This window comes from Mercurialis annua, linkage group LG2 (assembly GCF_937616625.2).
Source record: "Mercurialis annua linkage group LG2, ddMerAnnu1.2, whole genome shotgun sequence".
Classification (NCBI taxonomy): Eukaryota; Viridiplantae; Streptophyta; class Magnoliopsida; order Malpighiales; family Euphorbiaceae; genus Mercurialis; species Mercurialis annua.
Genome location: NC_065571.1, coordinates 45,912,278 through 45,929,950, shown reverse-complemented (window position 1 = coordinate 45,929,950; position 17,673 = coordinate 45,912,278). Strand labels below are relative to the sequence as shown.

Genomic DNA, 17,673 nt, shown 5'->3' with positions numbered 1-17,673 from the left:
AAATTAATTTTCCGGGAAAAAAATAAATTTTTCGAAAAAAATAAATTTTCCGAAAAAAAATAAATTTCTGGAAAAAAATAAATTTCTGAAAAAAAATAAATTTTTCGAAAAAAAAATAATTTTCTGGAAAAAAAATAAATTTCTGAAAAAAAATAAATTTTTCTAAAAAAATAATTTTCTGGAAAAAAAAAATTTTCCGAAAAAAAATAAATTTCTGGAAAAAAATAAATTTCTGAAAAAAAAAAATTTTCGAAAAAAAAAATTTTCTGGAAAAAAAACAATTCCGGAAAAAGAAATTTCTGGAAAAAATTATTTTGAAAAATAAATTATACAACTTATAAATATTATTTTAAAAACTCAAATACTCTTCATATTGAAATTTGTTTGGACTTAATTTCACCCATTGGGTCATTCTTATAAACCCATTTTAGCCCAAAAAATTTTGGGCTAAAATGGGTTGGATCAAAAATTACCCAAACTTTTTTTGGGTGCAAATGGGTTGTATTTCTTTGGGCGAGTTGGGTTGGGTGCTCGGGTTCGGCATCTATTTGCCACCTCTAAAAAAAACGACTGCAATATGAATTCTTTTTAGAGAAAATTACACCATTTACCAAAAAAAATGAAAATAATTACAAAACTACATGTTGACTTTTTTCATTTACAAAAATATTAATAATATTTACAAAAGTACAAAAAAATAAAAAATAATATCAAACATACGGTGTATACTGTGGGTATACTGTCAGTATACTAATAAACTAACATTATATCAACATGATACCAAAATTATACCGACATTATACATACTGAGATTTTATTAATATTAAATAGAAATTTACCAAAATTACATCAAATCGTATACTAAAAATTAAATTAATAATATACTAAAATTATATCAACAGTATACCAAAAGTGTACACATCAAAATATACTGAAATTTTATTATTACATTAACATTACACCACATCGCATACTAAATATTAACCTAACAATATAATAAAATTATACCAACAATATACAAATTCTCTAGTTCATTTACCAACTATAGTGAAAAGTATATATAAAAAAAAATATACATGTTATCAACTAGAAAAAATCTATAAAAATTTATAATCGATATACCGAAAATATACTGAAATTATACCAATAATAAACTAAATATTATTTTTAAATTATCTGATTTATAGTTTTAGTATTCCAAAATTATACCATAATTATACCGACATTATACAAATCGTACTTTTGTAATTAATTTTCATTTTTTGGTACTTTTGTAATTAATTTTAAATCAGTCGTATTTTTGTAAATAAAAAAAGTTTATTGGTACTTTTGTAAATATTTTTAAAATTTTAGGTATTTTTGTCATCGCCCCTTGTTTTTATGCTCAACAATTGTGTCATAGCTCATATGAATTGCTTTATCAAACCCATTATTCACTTATGTCCAAAATATAACTAAACTAATGAACCTTTTTTTGATTAAATTGATTTGTTCTTGCTATAGATACGACATACATGCTTGGAGATGTGTTATAGAAACAAATCAAATAGAGAATTGAATTTGTTGAAACTAATATTCTTCTTTATTCATTATCAAGTATGTATTTTTCAAGTAAATTCTTATTTTATTTTTACTTTTTCAATATCATACAGACAAATGATTGTTTTTTATAATATTTTACTATTTGTAACTTTTTTATAATATGTTTTATATAATTACTGATCAATTTGAATTTTTTTATAATTTTATATTTGTAACTTTTATAATATGTCTTATATAATTACTGATTAATTTTATTTTTTATTGTTGAATTATTATTTATAAAAATTTAATAACAATTAAAATTTATCTGTATGAAGTAGTTATCTAATTTGTATCAAATTTTGTCAAATATATTTTCTATTAATATCGTATAAATTATAGATATTTACTTTTATTTTCTTGATTTTAATTATAGAAATCTTGCATCTACATAATTTTTAAGCCATTTTTGTTCAATTTTAAAACTCTCAAAATATATTTTATTTGATTTATTTTTGAGTGTTCAATTCACATGTTAACCACACAAAAAAATTACTGATATAGAACTCATAATCTCATATACACTACTAAAAAGCAGTGATTTAGCGACGGATTTTACCGACGGATGTAAAATCCGTCGCTAAATCACTCTTCCTGACGGAATCAGCGACGGATTGAACAATCCGTCGCTAACCCATCAGATTTAAATGGCGGGAGCAAGCCCGCCATTTTCTACGACCACTTTAGCGACGGATGGTTCAATCCGTCGCTAAATGTAGCGACAGACACCGTTTCACTTAACCATGCTTAGCGACGGATTGGTCAACCTGTCGCTAAATTTAGCAACAGATTGAACAATCCGTCGCTAAAGTGATCCGTCAACGAAACGCACCGTTTTGTTGACGGTTAGCGACGAAATTTATTGTTTTTAGCGACGGATAGCAACTTAAAAAACCACAACGCCTTCCCCATTTCTATTTTTTTTTTCAATTTCAGTTCTCTTTTTTTAAAAACCACAGCGCCGTTACCTCCCATTCCCCGCTGGTCCCCGCCTGTTCCCCGCCGTTCCCCGCCTGTTCCCCGCCGTTTCAAGCGTTCCTCGCCATTCCCCCTGTTCCCTTCCCCATTTCTATTTAGCGACGCCACATTTGCCGACGGACAAATCCGTCGGGAATGCATTTCCCGACGGAAAATCTGCTTTTTAGTAATGATATAAGTTGATAGTCATTTAATAAATCATTATACATAAAAAGAAACAAACTAAATTGAAAGAATAAAAGAGAGAGCTAGAAAAGAAAAATAAAATAAAAAATGAAATATTTTATTTTACTTTAATAAATTTTATTCACCAAGCTATGATTGAAAATAAAATTATAAATTATGTAACAATTTAATAAAAATACATAAATTAATGAAATTCAAAATTTAGTTTGAACTGCATAAATTAAAAAAACATTTACAAATGAAACTAAAACCATTATACACGTTTATAATAGAAAAAGAACATCAATTTTATTAACCATTGCAAAAGAACTATTTCATACAAACATATTTGATGAAGAACATAATATATAAAAAGTTATGATATTGGATTCACATTTTATTAAATTAAAATAAAAAAACTACATGTAAATTTCTGAGGAAATAAAGAAAAGTTAGGGGAGAGAAAAAAAATTAAATTTCAATACAAAAAGTATATAAAATATATTATCAATACTTCAAAACAATTTATTATTAAAATATTTAGAAAACTTATTTTGTATATTATATTTTCTTTGAAATTGTGTATATTAATGATTGAAATCAAATTGTTACTTAAATTAAATACTAATTTGATTTTGCGCAAATGCGCGGGATAACGACTAGTGAAATTAATATATGATAGGAATAGGCGTCATGCCTTCTTATGGATGTGTGCACTTTAAGTGAAAACTATATTATGCAATAATTTAAGTTATATTTGGTTTATACAATGAAATATCATGGAATAAAATAGCTAATTGATAAGGAATAGAATAGTCATTTTTTACTTTTTAAGAGGGAGTAATTACTTAATCATGAAATAGCAATTCTATGAAATAATTTATAGAGAGATTTTTGCATGAGTTTTTTTTGTTTTCTCATTTCATTTTGATTATTATAGAGAGATATTTTTAACACATGTGAGAGAAATAATCCATCATATTAGCAAAATTTTACACTGTATAATATCATTTGATTTGTAACTTATTGATTTTTTTTGTCAAGACAATTTTTTTATTATCTTTACTTAAATTAAGAATAATACTTTCTATTTTTGAAATTAATTACGAATAGAGAATTGAATCATTCCATCCTTAAAATTCTTCATATTCGTATAATATCATTTCATTCTACTTGAACTTGACCTGAAATTGATCTAAGTTCGGGAGTAAAATGAACTTTGTTACCCAAAAAAAACTTCACCATCCTCTTAAAAATTAAAAAACCGCTTAAACCCCTCAAAATCTTAAAACCACCACCGTCGCAGCCAATCACCTTCAATTCGATCTCCACAGCCTAATTCTTGTTTTCATGTCAATTATTTTTCCCACTCGCTTAATCACTTGAATTCAACAATTATTAACCAATCAAGAACCACAATGCTAGGAGCAACCGCCCCTGCTTCCAAATTTTTCCGATTTAGGGCTCGACAATTCATCCTCCTCCGCAAACATTTTTACAAACCAAGCTTCTTAACCACTAATAATCTCAATTCCAGTCATCTTCATCACAGCACCACCACTAGATTATACTCCTCCGCTCAATTTCAATGGAGACGCCATCCCAATGTCAACGCCTTCCTCTCCGATTCTTCCCATTCAAAACCGCCACCGGTTTGTCAACGACTTACCTCATTTTCATTTTAATTATCTAATTTTGCTTCCTTCTTTTATAATTAATTGAATTCTATTTTGTTCAGCGTGCAATGATAAACGCCAGCGTTTTGTTCTCGACCAGTGGACCTGAGAAAAAACCTAATCCGGCAACCATCGTGAGTAAACCGTTAGATGACAATAAGCAAGTTGCGGATGTGAAGATTTTACAAACTTTGGCTAGTTATTTATGGATGAAAGATAATTACGAGTTTCGCTTACGAGTTATTGCTGCTCTTGGTTTTCTAGTTGGTGCTAAAGTTTTGAATGTTCAAGTTCCTTTCCTTTTTAAACTTGCTGTTGATTGGTTGACTACTGCTGCCGGCAATGCTACTGCTCTTGCTTCTTTTACGACGGCGAATTCCACTGCCATTGCTCTTTTTGCTACTCCTGCTTCTGTGCTTATCGGCTATGGAATTGCCCGCACTGGGGCTGCGGCTTTTAATGGTATTATTCTGCTGTGTTTTGTTCTAATTGGCCTAGTTTGGAATTAATTGTGTACACGAATTGAAGTGGAATTGTAGCAATTATTCCAAAAAAGGGAATCTATTGAATAGATTTGAGTTGAAATGTAAATTTTGATCTTATATCTGTGTGAAACTACTACTCTCTTGCAGAATTGAGGACTGCTGTTTTTTCAAAAGTAGCTCTAAGGACAATTCGTCAAGTTTCTAGGAAGGTAAAGTATTAAGCTTTAGTATTGATTTCAACATGCTCACGAGGCATGTTTTTTTATCTAATTATACATTTCAGTTCCTTTGATTTAATTTATAATGGTGCCATTTTAAAGTGCAGGTGTTTTCACATTTGCATGACTTGGACCTCGCATATCATCTTAGGTAAGTTGCTCATAAGATACGCAATGCCAATGTTGCTTATATTTCTGTTTTCAATAACAGACTTATTCTTTTTCTCTTTTTGATTGCATATGGTAACTTTCTTTCCAGTCGCGAAACTGGTGCATTAAATAGAATAATCGATCGTGGTAGCCGTGCAATAAATTTTATTCTCTCTGCAATGGTGTTCAATGTTGTACCAACTATTTTGGAGGTAGTGCTATACCTGACTTTATGAGCTCGCATTAATTAGATTTCTGATCTGCTGTCTATAATAGGTTATATTTGTTTGTATTTGACTCTCCATTTCTTGATCTGAACCTGCAAAAATGACATGTCCTTGTATGTCCAATTGCTTCCTTGTTTTTAAAAGTTCATGACAGAAGCTTTAACCTGCATTACTTTTAGATATCTATGGTATCGGGCATTTTGGCATACAAGTTTGGAGCCCCTTTCGCTTGGATCACGTCGCTTTCAGTCGCTGCGTATGTTACTTTTACATTGTCTGTAACTCAGGTAATATTTTTTCAGCCCAACACTTTCTTATGCACATAGGTTCTTAAGAATAATTGGGTACAAATGCAATATTATTTTCTTTCCCAAGTATGCAAAGGGGTTTATCTTCATTTTCCTTATGTTGCACATGCCTATTAGGATGATTTTAAAAAAGAAATGAGAACAGAAATGCATATCATGCCAATCCGTTGTATTTATTGGTTAATGATAATGTTATGATTGATACTCACAGTAGATACGTTCATAGTTGTTAAAAGCGCGCCTAAGGCGTTAGAAAAGCGCATAGCACAGGTGGTGCGCCTCAGAAACACCTGAGGCGACCACCTTCATCCAGGCGCGCCTCAAGCGCGCTAAAGCAACGTGGCGATGTCTGCGAGGCGCAAAGCGCAGCCTCTGTTACCCGGACACTTCAAGAAAAAAAAGAGGCGAAAAAGAAAATAGAGGAAGAAGAAGAAATGGCCGACATGCGGCGCTGCTGAAGGAAGAAGAAGAAGAACAAGTGGCGGCGGCTCTGTCTAGGGTTAGAATTTGTGAAATAGGTTAGGGAAAGAGACTCAGGTTCTCTTAATATCTTAATGGGCCTCTCTTTTTCAGCCCAAGACCAACCACAAGGGCTTTATTCTATAATAAATGAGTTCTTATAATTATCACAAATGGTTAACTTTTCAAAATGACTATTCTTTTTAATAAAAAGGGCCAATTTAGCTTTCTAAATGTAAATTAAAAATATGTTTAAGTTCATAAAATAAAATTTAAATGTTAAATTAGTAAATAGAAAATAAAAAATCATATAAATCTGTTGACTAGTAAAGGTATATTTATTTATTTAACTACAAATTAGATATTTTAAATTTATTTACATATATGCACCGAGCTTCACTCGGGTGTGCGCTTTTTTTGCGCCTTGCGCTTAAAGCTATATAGGACCCTTTGCGCTTCACGTGCGCCTTGCGCTTTAACAACTATGGATACGTTGCTACCTAAATTACAGCTATAGAATATTTTGGATTTCTCATTTTCAAACAATGGATTTTTAATCTCATTTTAAGATTTGGGTTATCTGTTCTCTTGAATATACCAAAAAAGTCTAAAAACAATTTTCATTCATGCAACAATCTCTCGGGGCTCAAATCCTGTGCTCAAGTAATTTTATCCTTTCCTTAATTTGTTGGAGAAAATTGAAATGAAAGAGGATAAGTGTGGGTTTAGTTCAATTCCTATTCGACAGTATCCTATATTTTTGGAACTCTGTTGATCTATGTTTTATTGACCTGTCCTAATTTTCAGTGGCGGACAAAGTTCAGGAAAGTCATGAATAAAGCTGATAATGATGCCAGCACAAGGGCCATTGATTCCCTTATAAACTATGAGGTGAGATCTAGATTTTCCTTCCTGGATTATTTTGGTATTTTTTCTGTTTGTTTTGATGTTCTCTTTATTGTTTTCTGATCAATGAGCGCCAGTTCTTACCCGCTTGTTAAGGCTTCAGTTCTTTACATCTTTTCCTTCCTCCTTTGTACCTTTCACTAGACTGTCAAATATTTCAATAACGAAGCTTTTGAAGTTGACAAATATGACGAGTTCTTAAAGAGTAAGTAATTTTTGCATTCTAATTTTAGCTTAGCTTGTTTTTCCTTTTTCTTTTAATTGCTTTGTAAATTTTAACCATGAATTTAACAACTGCAAAACTGGAAATTAATTTGCATTTCTTGAGGTATTCTTGATGATTCACAATAAATAGTTTATGCTCATGATTTGATATCCATGTCATTCATCAAAAAAAGGTCTAGGTTGCCTTATAAATATATGCATTTTGTTGGCCCATGGCATGATGCTTGATATGGAACAGCTGCATATTAGTGATTACGGTGAAGCTCTATCTGGCGATACTTGTTGATACTCTTCTATTACCGACTCATCTCAAATTATTGATATGGCTCGACGATTTGATAGAGATGCATAGTGATATGACATAATCATACCCTTACATGCGTATTTTTGTTCATAAAAGGACTTTGAGCTCATCAGTAGGATACTTGCCAGACTTGTAAATTCCCCATAACAGGATTGCTATTCTCCCACAGCTTAACCTTGATTCAATTAGATGCATTTTGGTTACCTTAGAAAATCAGCAAAAATATCTTCGAAACTATATGCATATGATTTATAGATTGAGTTTTCCATATTTACATCATTAAATATATGTTATTATGGTTAATTGGTTATCATAGGCAGCATAGTCCTACCGCAACATATTCTTAGCTGCACATTTGTGTGTAGAATTGTATGGAACTCTCTCCTTTTTTCTTAGTTCCTATTAATGCTTACTTGAAGATTGAATTATACAACTATCCTTGTATGGGCAAATACTTTCTCCCCAACACCTCCAAACTGGGATCTCATGTACGAAAAAGACTAGTTTTCATTTTTTACACAATTAAGTTGGTAATTTTTGGCAGGAAAACTAACCCGCTTAACCCAAATTAAGGTTGCAAAAACATGTGAGTTTATAATATACAGGGGCATACACGTAATTGAACTAATTGTTACAGCTCTTTTTCTGTTTTTAATCCATATTGGAGGGTCCCATAGTAGCTTGGATTCTTTTTTTCCTTCCTTTCCTTGTATACTTCTCTCTTCCAAAACTTTAAAATGATAATTTCCACCTTTATTATTCTTTCTTTCTTTTTTTCTTCTTCTCTGAATTCCCTCTTTATAACATGTAAACTGTTTACGCTGTTCTCCTTCTATTTACATTGTTTTATGTTCACTTATTTCTTTCAACAGACAATTAAATGATGACTATTTTTTTCAGGATATGAAGATGCAGCCTTAAAAACACAGCGAAGTCTTGCTTTTCTCAATTTTGGCCAAAATGTTATATTTAGCACAGCTTTATCAGTAGCAATGGTTTTATGTTCTAATGGGATTATGAGTGGCCAGATGACAGTTGGCGATTTGGTAAAAACCTCTTTATACAATTAATTGATGTGAAGCTGTACATTGGTGTTGAATATGACTACATAATCAGACAATTTTTAATATGTTAATATAAATGTGCAGGTTATGGTAAATGGACTTCTCTTTCAGCTATCTCTCCCACTCAATTTCCTTGGCAGTGTTTATCGTGAAACCATACAGAGTCTGGTTGACATGAAGTCTATGTTTCAACTCCTTGAGGTACTTTTCAATTAACTTGCTACAACTTTCTTGCAATCCTGGGGGAAAATACATCCTTTTTCTCCTTTTGTCCTTTTTGTCATCTCGGAGGACTGCTTTTATATTCTAAACTGATTTCTTATTCATTTTTTGTTTGGGTGATTGCGTCAAAGAATACGATGCACAAAAATATATTTTCATAGTTGCAATAATTGATGAGTTGGAGTTTTCTTTTTACATATCTTGTTTGGCACTTGATGCATTATATCTCGTTTAATGGTTTGTGCAGGAGAGAGCTGAGATTAGAGACAAAGACGATGCAAAACCACTTAAGTTAAATGGGGGCAGCATTCAGTTTGACAATGTAACCTTCAGGTATGCTGCCCCTTCTTTTTTTCTCTCTTTATATTACTCGCACTGCTCCATATTTAAGTTAAAATGGTTTAGTTTGCAGGCTAGTCACAATTATTTTGTGTCAACTGTTTACTTTTTGCATTAATTTCCCAAAGATTTTAGAAATGTTTATGCAATTACTACCTACATGTGGTGCCAGCATCATAACAGGTGTAATTTAAGGCATTTAGATATGAAATATGGCTGCAAAGTTTAGGCATGGTTAGCATTATTTTGAGCCTAATATCTGAAGTTCCTTGCTAGAGTTGCTTCTGAAATCACTGTCTGACACGTACACCAAGGATCTCTCTATTGTCTTTCTATTATGAGATGCGATTAGTAAAAAACTGGTTATGACATTGCTGGACAGGTGTATGATTTTTTAATATTTTGATTTTGCTCTCAATTTTATGTTTAACACTCTTCTGTCCAATTATTATCTCTCGATTAATTTCCGATAAGCAGCAAATGGAGCCTTAAAACTCTATCACACTAATTTATGCTTAATCACTGATATGTTTGAAGTATACTTCCACGCTTTTGAATATTAAATGGTTCTTGATTAGTGAAGTCTCTGGTGCCTATATTTTTTATTAACTGCTCATGCCATGAAACTTGAAACAGTTACCTGGCAGAAAGAAAGATTCTTGATGGCATATCATTTGTTGTACCAGCAGGAAAAAGTGTGGCTATCGTTGGAACCAGTGGCAGCGGTGAGGCTCTAATTTATCAGAACTCCTATCACACTGTCTGCATTTGCATCATTTTCCTGCAGAACAATTCTCTACGAGATGACTCATATATCTTCCTTCATGTCCGGTCCTTGTTGCTGGTTATATTTTTCTTTGGTGTGTTGGAGATATATGAGAATCCCAGAACAAGAGATAAAGTGAAATCAAGTGACATAGTGATTGTAGAAAAAAGTCTATGATATCTAAACTTTCAAAATGCTTATTTGGACCCTACACTTATACTCTTTTTGGCATTGGATCCCTACACTTTTATTTGTCCATATTGAGTCCCTTTAAATTTTACAAACATTGGCCCTTTGTCACAGAAGGTGTAAATGATGTTAATCTAGATCAGAAGTTTGTGAATTTTCTACTTTTAAATTTACATTCTTATTTTTTATTTTTTTCAGTTAAATCCTAATATGTATATATTTTTGAAAATAACTCAACTGAATTTTTTTATCTTTATTAAATTTAAATTCTTAATTTTATTATTTTAATAGTATAATTCTTATTTTAATTAAAATCATATTTATTTACTAACTTTATAAACGTTAACTTAAGAACTATTGAAAATCAAGTAATTAATATTTATTTTTAACTATCATTAATTTTTTTTTAAATTAAAACTATTAAAACTCTTAATATTATTTTGTAATTAATGTTAAATTAAAAGTGTTTTATCTATTTTTTTTAAAAATTAGTAATACATAAAAAAAGTATAAATTTGAATACTTTCCTTGTTATTTAATATATATGTCAATTTTCATAATAGATTTATAAGAAAATAAAAATTTATAAAACCATTAATAAAAGTAAAACTGAAATTAATTTTTTATATTCTAATTATAAAATTAATAAAAATAAATTCAAATTGTTAAAAATTCTAATTATAGAATTTTTCATACTTCATATAATTGAATGGGATATATATTTTAATATAAGTTTCAAATATTATTTATTTATTATATGTTCAAATTTATCAAGATTTATCATTAATTTAATTAAAAATATAATTAATTTTATCTAACCATCACAAATAATTAAATAAAGTATATTATCAATCCTTTTATCTACACAGAATTATTTATATTTTTTTAAAATAAAATAACTAATGAATATTTTAAAATCACTAATGCAATTTAGTGTCAACAAAAATAAAGAGTAAGGATTAAAATTTTAACAAAGTTAAAGTATGAAAATGAATCTAAAATACATCCAATTTTCACTAACAGCTCGTAAAGTGCGCACGATTAGTTTTTGTGACGGCATGACCCAATTTTAACAAAATTAGAAGTGTATGGATTCAATTTTGAGAAATAAAATTGCAGGAACACATTGCCAAAAATGATAATATTGTAGGGATCTAAATAAGTGGTATGCCTATAAACTTTGAAGAACTGTCTCTTTTGCTGGCTAGTGTAACACCATGCTGCTAATAAATTGCAAAAGACAATTTTGAGGGAAAACATAAAAATACAGAGTGAAAGACATGTTTTAATATTACACTCACATTAAGTAGTACTTTAGGTCCTTTTAATAAAAGTAGTTCTTTTGGACTTGCTTTGAAATGATTGTTTTCTTCACTGCATTATTAATTGATCGAATTCTTATTGCTTGCAGGCAAGTCGACTATCCTCCGATTAGTATTTAGGTTCTTTGATACGCATTCTGGAAATGTAAGAGCTAAACTTCATTGTGTATGGCATCATTAAATTAATTGAACAATTTCTTTTTAGCATTTTAGCTTTATTCCATGTGCATGGCAATTGACTTGTTTTATTTTCAAACTAGTGAATCAATTTCTAATAATTATTCACACTTAAACATTAACATGGTATACTTGTGTGCTAAAGATTTTAACGAATCATAACTTTAAAATTTTATTTAGATTTTTTGTATGAAAAGTAAATAAGTAATTTTCTTTTTAGAAGAAAAAGTTATCAATATTAACTTGAGTAGTTCTTATATAATTATTCGAAAATAAATTATTATGTCATTGTAATGTAATCATTTCAAAATTTTATTTTTTTAATTGTTTCATTTTTTTCTTTATTTTTTCCTCATTCATTGTGTGTAATTAAATACTTATAATTCTATGTCCATACAAAAATCAATAAATCAGTAGTAATAATTATTTATCTGCTATTTTTTATTCTGTTTATCATACAATTTTACTATCCTTTTAAAAATAAAATCCATCATTCCTTTTTAAATTGGATTAGGCAATCACCAGTTAAACAGTGCAATTTAAGAATCAATTACGAAATGATTACTAAACCTTATTTAGAATCCGAGAGGATTGTTAAGTAGATTTACATGTCAATAGACCCAAAAGATTTCTATATTGGAACTAATTTGTTTTGGTATATAAGAATTTTCTATTTTACTCTGAGACTGTTTTCATGCTGGAACTAAGAACTGGTATTTGTTTTTTTAACAGATAATGATTGATGGTCAAGATATACGAAATGTAGAATTGGATAGTTTACGGAGGTGTATTGGTGTTGTCCCACAGGATACAGTACGTCTTTTCAGCAATTCAAGTGTTCATTTACTCGATCTCATAAATTTGTCAATTGATCAACTGAGCTTTATTCTTCCCTCAATGTGCAGGTGCTTTTCAATGACACAATATACCACAACATTCATTATGGCTGTCTTTCTGCCACAGAAGAGGAAGTGTGTCCTCTGACTTTTCACTCTTCATGTTATGAAATGTTGGTTGTACTTGGTTAATTTGCTTAACACCTATCTGCTTTTCAGGTCTATGATGCTGCTCGACATGCAGCAATCCATGATACCATTATGAACTTCCCTGAGAAGTATTCTACTGTTGTGGGGGAACGAGGTCTCAAGGTGAGAAGTCTACAATTAATAAATTGCGTGGGAAGGTTATGCATGTAACTTTTTGGAATCTGTATGGGAAGGTTATGTGTGTAATTTTTTGGAATCTGAATGGGAAATGCAATATGCAGTAAAGAGTGGATATTTTGCTTGCAATTCTCCATGAACAATCACTGCATTGTTTTCTTTCAGTGAAATTTTAAAGTTTTAATTATCAAAGATCTTTCTTTTCAGTTGAGTGGTGGTGAGAAACAGCGTGTGGCATTGGCTCGTGCATTTTTGAAAGCACCTCCTATACTGTAAGAACCCCATATTTGTTCCTGACATAATTTATGCTTTTTCCTATTTTGCTGAGTTGGGTGTTTTGCACTTCTCATGATATCCATTAAAGGTAGCAATATTGGCAGTCTAATTCAAATAGTTCTGTGTATCTTTTTGCCTTGCTTACCACCTACCAAAACGAGTCTGTCTCTTGGAAGGCTGCATGTAGTTTTTTTCCCTCAAAATATTCCTTACTTGGTAGAGCAGTTAATAAGAATTGAGAAGAAACTGCAACAAGAGTTATCTATTTATAACGAAGTCATATGTTTTGAAGTTTTACTTTGTGTTTCATTTAGGGTTAGTGTCTTATTGGTATTCTAGAATACAAGTGCTAGGTTTTAGGGAAAGTTTGGATCCTTCAATAATAGTAAGAACTTGGTTGTGGCTTTTTCTGCAGGATAACAAATTTAATGGTCCTTTTTTTACATATTGGTATTCAGTGATTCCAGAAAATAATATTATACCCTTTAAACATGTTTTCAAACATACATAAGAAATCATGGAGTCTAAAATTATCATGTCTTGATAACTGTTTTGCATAATGATATTCAATAACGAAATGCTCCAATTTTTTTATGTAATTAGGAAAATTAAAGTTTAAAAAGTAGCCATGAATTCCCAAATCAATCCCTTCATGCGCAATTACTTTTACTTATTTTCCCTTTTATATCATACCTAGTGTGTAACTCAAATGTTTGTTTAGTAAATTATCTACCAAACAAGAAATGGTTAACCTAAACAAATGAACCTTTATTTGTCGCCAGTGCTTAAATTTGTTTATAATCTATTTATGGACTTTGCTTAAACTGTATAAACACTTCTTTTTTCTCCCAATATGGATGTAAATCTAGAGTAAAAGTAGGCGAGGATGCATTTAGCCTTAGAATGACTTGCGTTTAATTTTCTAAATCACAGACAATAAATTTAAGTCTTCTTCTGGGTTGTGATCCTATGTTTTGATGAAGTAATCTCCATGGAAGTTTTTGTGTATTGCTCCATACTTTGTTTTGATCCTGTATTTTTGGACAAATCCCACAAGGACAGTATGAAACTTGTGTAAACTTCACTGGGGTGCTCTATGAAAATTGCTTTCATCCATGTTATGTTTCAAATATTGTATACGATGTCTGGATTTTTTGCGTGTTTCAGCTCCTATGTTTAGTGTTTTGATAATACATGGTTTAGGCATCTTGACAAACACAACGAATATGATATTGTAGTCTGAGCAACCTATGGCCTCATATATATTGCTCCTATGTGTCCGTTGCTTTTAAGGCAACAACTTCAATCTAATTTAGTTGATTTTTGGACCACTATCAGAATAAGGCACTAACCATTAAGAAGTGAATAGAACAGAGGTTTAAGGACAATACAACCCTTTTTCTTTGGCAAATGCAAAGAAAAGGTGGACAATAAAAAGACTGATGGTCTTTTTGAGAGAATCATTTGGTAGAAATGAAAAATTCTCTTCTGCTTGGAATGATTTAAGGATGAGTATCTAGTGAAGACAGCATATGCAGCTAGAATTATGATGTGTGGTGAATCTCTCTGAATATTGTCCACTTTAAACGACTTACCAATTGAGTCATTGTAGTTTCCTAATATGTATGACGTTGTGTGGTGGATCTCTCTGGATATTTTTTTAAATATTATAGAACTTTCTTTAAAGCGGTTATTTTTCTTTTGAAGTTTGTATTTGCAATCTTTGCTTGAATCTCTCTCTTAGAAGTAATGTTATAATTATGATAATCAATATTCTTACTTTCCATTCATTATATAACTTACCATCTTAAACAAAATATTTTATATGCATCCTGTGTCTACTTTGTCCAACCATCTGTTCACATTGAAGAATTAAATTATGCATGATGTTTATTCCATCTTCGTTTTATAAATTAATTGGTTTGATTTCCCCAGGTTGTGTGATGAAGCTACGAGTGCGCTGGACAGCACAACAGAAGCTGAGATATTAAGTGCACTGAAGTCTTTAGCCAACAACAGAACTTCGGTTTTTGTTGCTCATAGGCTTACAACTGCAATGCAATGTGATGAGGTAAGAATTTATAAATCATGTAATGTTCCTAAAATGATGAAGTCTAGCTTATAATCATTCAAATAAATCTCACTGTAGTAAAATCTTGAACACACAAAAAGTAAGAGCTAACTCGATCCCTAAAAGGAAATCCTAAACTAATACTTAACTGTTTTTGAATAGTTAAATTTCTAAATAATATTACAGTTTAAAATTCTACCTTTAGATATTTCCAATAAGAATTTGAATTTATGACTATTTAAATCAAAAAAAAAAATTCTGAATAATCAACAGTTGAAAAAAATATAACCCTGTGTTCTTGGGTCATAGCAACTGAAAGGGAATAATGAACATAACTTTTTGCTTCTTATGTCCAAGTTTAAATGCAAGTAAAATAACTTGTAGCTTTCAGTGTTGAAGTGCTCTTCTTCATTGTTAATAGGAAGATTAGCTGGTTTTGAAATCTCTATTCTTTTCTGTACCGTCCCTCTATGATCCTTTTTCTTAAATTAAGTTCTCAAGTTTTTCTGCCTTAGCACTTGAAGCTTTTGATTCTTTGACATCTTTTTTTCCTTTTCATGTGCGTACGCATGTGTTTCTCTTAGAGCTACTTTAACTTTAAGCCTTGTTGGTATCTGCTATAATCTTCGTAAAAGTCTCTCTAAGACTACGTTTAGACATTTAGTTTGACTACGTTTAGACATTCAGTTTGACTACGCTTTGATCCCCAAAATTTTAAATTTGAGTACACTTTGTTCTTCAACTGCATATGTTATAAAATATTTTAGTCCCTCAAAATCATAGACTATTTGTCAGCATTCATAAGACTAAATGTTCTAATGTTGATACAAAAGGGACTGACATGTACACTAAGCTAAACTTCAGAGATGTTTTAGTAAATAACCCAATATTCTTTAGATCTTTTCTTTTTTGTTCTGTCAAGCTTCATGTACAACCATAGTTCTGTAGTAATTATATTATGTCAATCCATTTATATAAAACTATAGTTTTGAAAGCATTTATATTTGATTTGAAACTCTTTCTTCGATTTCTTTTACTCCTTTGATGTGCAAATATGCAATATCGTTACAATGTCTAGATAAGTTCTGGTAAATGTTGGTACTTCTTCCAGTTTCTGATAATCTTATAGTTGGAAACTGATTATGATTTCATGATAAATTTGTTATTTAAAATCATAGATTGCCGGATGTTTATGTGTTTGCTTTATGGACATGATGAAAGTAGGACGGTACAAAAAAAAAAAGAATCTTGCAAACATAGTTTTGCAATGTTAAGCAAAGGTTCAATAAAATTTACCTATATATCAGAAAATAAAAAACTGAAGGGGAGTAGAAGAAATTGATCTTAAAATATTGGTTGTATAAACCTACACATTTTTTACTATAACATCAGCATATTTAATGTTTTAACATTCGACATCAAATTAAATTTAATATTAAGAATGAAAAGTGCTCTTCGATTAATTGAAAAATGATTTGAGTGAATATTGATTAGTCTGGCTGGGTTTGAAAGAATACCTAATGGTTTGGTTGACCAAAACCACGAGAACATCTACCTATGTTTAACCGTTGATTGATTCTCCAATGCAAATGATTTAGTCATTTCAAGTACACTTCATTTTTTAAGCACCTTAGCATTGATCTTTCTGTTTGTTTTCTTACCCACGTCATATAGTTACACAATCTTCCATTCCGTCAAATATGGTTTCAGATAATAGTTCTGGAGAATGGGAAGGTGGTTGAGCAAGGACCCCATGAAGTTCTCTTGACCAAGCCAGGAAGGTATGCACAATTATGGGCACAGCAAAACAGTACTGTGGATATCATTGATGCAGCGATTAAAGTGGAAGGGTAACTGTTGCTATCATATTCTCCTACAATCCTTCCACCTTCTCTATACCACATGTAGAGAAATATTGGCTTTCCTATTTTATTAAGGAAGCCTGTGAAATGAGGCTATAATATCGATCAGTTGATCGGTTTATTATAAGCAGGTTGGATTATTTAAATGGTCATCCAAAGTGGCAACATTTATTATATCTGGAAGAAAGGAAGCAATATGACCTTAAGTAAAAGACATTTGGAACCGAGATAACGAAGAGATGCACGTAAACCTCCATAATTTGGCCAATCACATAGATCAAAAGCCAAAGAAATAATGTACAACTATTTTTTGTCCCATGCCTGTTTGCAGGTGTTAGATTGGATGAGTTTAAAGAAAGAACTATTTCTAATCATTGTTGTATAGTGATTATGTACCAAAAAATAAACAAATTTTGTATCATTACATAATATTTATGTATTGTGAAGTTTGTGTCATTTCAGAATTGCCGGTGTTTGCTTTTGTGCGACTCCACCCAGTAATGGCTTAATAAGATCAAAATGCTTCTAACCTTCTATGAT

The 17,673-nt window shown here is 30.6% G+C and overlaps 1 protein-coding gene across 1 annotated transcript; it reads left to right on the top strand.

Annotated features, from left to right (window-relative positions):
* Positions 1-3,902: 3,902 nt before the first annotated feature.
* On the top strand, positions 3,903-17,589 carry LOC126666665 (ABC transporter B family member 25, mitochondrial). The gene is made up of 19 exons (XM_050359502.2): positions 3,903-4,376; positions 4,463-4,862; positions 5,033-5,094; positions 5,211-5,254; positions 5,363-5,465; positions 5,660-5,767; positions 7,055-7,138; positions 7,298-7,358; positions 8,583-8,728; positions 8,831-8,947; positions 9,216-9,301; positions 9,944-10,032; positions 11,674-11,729; positions 12,494-12,574; positions 12,667-12,732; positions 12,817-12,909; positions 13,132-13,196; positions 15,136-15,271; positions 16,982-17,589. The coding sequence occupies exons 1-19, from the start codon at positions 4,143-4,145 to the stop codon at positions 17,123-17,125; spliced, it is 2,175 nt and encodes a 724-aa protein (XP_050215459.1). The 5' UTR covers positions 3,903-4,142; the 3' UTR covers positions 17,126-17,589.
* The last annotated feature ends 84 nt before the right edge of the window (positions 17,590-17,673 follow it).

Excerpts from the sequence above, each read along its gene's own strand:
- LOC126666665 (XM_050359502.2), top strand. The coding sequence starts at position 4,143 with ATGCTAGGAGCAACCGCCCCTGCTTCCAAATTTTTCCGATTTAGGGCT. Across the intron at positions 9,302-9,943 it reads TTTGACAATGTAACCTTCAG|TTACCTGGCAGAAAGAAAGA; the intron begins GTATGCTGCCCC and ends AACTTGAAACAG. Across the intron at positions 12,733-12,816 it reads TTTCTGCCACAGAAGAGGAA|GTCTATGATGCTGCTCGACA; the intron begins GTGTGTCCTCTG and ends TCTGCTTTTCAG.